General features: G+C 48.7%; 1 protein-coding gene across 1 annotated transcript in view; it reads left to right on the top strand.

Moving 5' to 3' along the window:
- The window catches only part of PIGL (phosphatidylinositol glycan anchor biosynthesis class L), a 60,026-nt gene that overhangs the window by 56,023 nt on the left and 1,808 nt on the right, over nucleotides 1–2,195 (top strand). Inside the window, exon 6 of the mRNA XM_006779285.2 lies at nucleotides 1,364–1,497. Within this exon, the coding sequence (XP_006779348.1) occupies nucleotides 1,364–1,497 (134 nt within the window). The remainder of the gene's footprint in view (nucleotides 1–1,363; nucleotides 1,498–2,195) is intronic.

Raw genomic sequence — 2,195 nt, 5'->3', positions numbered from 1 at the left:
CTCTTCCTGACTTGGCTCAGGGTTCTGTCTATGCGGGTCCCCAGGTCTCAGAACCAGGGTGTATCACTGAGAAGTGCCCGGCCAGGCAGGCAGCCCCCATGCGTTGGGGAGAGACTGAGGGTGTGGTCAAGGTTCTCCAGAGAACCAGAGCCGATGGAACCAATAGGAGAGTATTTAGTTACCTATGTATTATAAGGAATTGCTCATACAGTTATGGAGGCTGAGAAAGCCCAGGATCTGCCGTCTACAAGCTGGAGGCCCAGGGGAGCAGGTGGTGTCATTCTGTCCAAGCCCCTGGGCCCCGAGAGAAGCAGAGATCCCAGGCCCAGTCTAGGGCCTGAGGGCCGATGACCAGCATCCCCGCTCTATCAGGCAGAAAAGGAGTTCTCCTCTCCTTGGCCTCTTGTTCTCTTCAGCCCCTAACTGGATGCTTACACACACACACACACACACACACACACACACACACACACACACACTGGAAGGAAATCTACTGACTCAAATGCTAATCCCATCTGGAAACACCCTCATGGACACCCAGAAATCATGTTCAGCCAATCCTCTGGGCGCCCTTTGGTGCAGCTGACACGCCAGGCCCTGCCCACTCGCCTTCTAGCTTTCTCATGGGTGGGTGTTTTCCACCTCTGGTGTTCATTCAGTCTGTCTGTCCAAACTCACCTCCCATCCTGCAGTTAATTAGCCAGGTTGTAACTGACTGGTGGTGCTTGATGGATTAATCTGCTTGAGTTCAGAACTCTTCCTAACCCAAAGGATGGTGCATGCCGCCCCCTGCCATATACTGTGTGATGCGGCTGCTTGACCTGTGAGCTAGTGTCTGGTCTGTCAGAGGGACAATGCACATTCCTCTCAGGAATGCTGTGAAGATGAAAACATATGAGCATGTGCCTTTCCAAGGGGCTTAGTGAGGTCACCAAGCTGTGAGGTCTTTGGAACTTGACTATAGTTTGATTCTTATTTGTTAACTTTGTGAGACAGGCAGGTCTCACACTATCAACACCATTTTACAGATGAGAAAACTGAGGCTCAGAGAGGTTAAGGGACTTTCCTAGTTCTTTAGTGACCGAGCAGGAAGCAGATCTCTGGCCTCCCAATACAGAAATTCCTTTCTCTGACCTCTTTCCCCTGGCCCTGAGGTAGCCAAATCCCAACCTCTAGCAACCAACCTTTTCTTGCTAGGACTGTAGCAGGGAGAGTCAACAGGCCAGGTGTCCTGCGGTCCTTTCACTCTTCTCATCGGGGAGAATGATGGACAAAGGGCCACTGCCCCGCCCTGAGCCCCAAGGGGCAGTAGGGTGCTCGGGAAAATCTGTCTGGAAGCAACAGCTCTTCCCTCCCCACCCAGGGTGCACGGTGCTCACGCTTGAGTCTGTGAACGTGCTGCGCAAGTACATCACCCTTCTGGACCTGCCCTTCTCTCTGCTTCATGCCGGCGATGTCCTCTTCGTGCTGACCAGCAAGGAAGTGACACAGGCCAAGGTGAGGATTGCACCTTCCTTCACACCCCACTCCAGATCTGCCCCAGACTCCGGCTCCTCAAACCCTGGCCTGCAGAGACCTCCCCCAGCAGCCAGCCTCTGCCCCTGCATGTCAGTACTGGTGCTGGACCTGGAGTCATAGATTTTCAAGAACTACCTTTTTCTTTTTTTACTGATCCAGGAGGCAGCTGATCAATGTTTCTCACTCATCTGTTTCTAACTTTCTGTCCTTCTCCCTTCCTCTCTGTAAAAAATCAATAAAATATATTTTTTAAAAAACCTATAAAAATTCATGCTTATTGTAGAAAATCTGGAAATGCATAAAAGCATCAAAAGAAAATTAAAATAATAAAATTTCCTGCAATCCCACCTCTCATATGTAATCCTAGTTAATATGTTGGTTTATATCTTCTATATAAAGAATATTATATAAATATACGTACATAAGAATATATTTATTCTTATATTTTTAAAAATATATTTTTATTGCCCTAGCTGTTTTGGCTCAGTGGATAGAGCGCCAGCCTGCGGACTCAGGGTCCCAGGGTTCGATTCCAGTCAAGGGCATGTACCTTGGTTGCAGGCACATCCCCAATGAGGGGCGTGCAGGAGGCAGCTGATTGATGTTTGATGTCTCTAACTCTCTGTCCCTCTCCCTTCCTCTCTGTAAAAAATCAATAAAATATATTTTAAAAAAGA

The sequence above is a fragment of the Myotis davidii genome, unplaced genomic scaffold, assembly GCF_000327345.1.
Source record: "Myotis davidii unplaced genomic scaffold, ASM32734v1 scaffold129, whole genome shotgun sequence".
Lineage (NCBI taxonomy): Eukaryota > Metazoa > Chordata > Mammalia > Chiroptera > Vespertilionidae > Myotis > Myotis davidii.
Note: the sequence above shows the minus strand (reverse complement) of the source record. Positions and strands in the feature narration are given on the sequence as shown.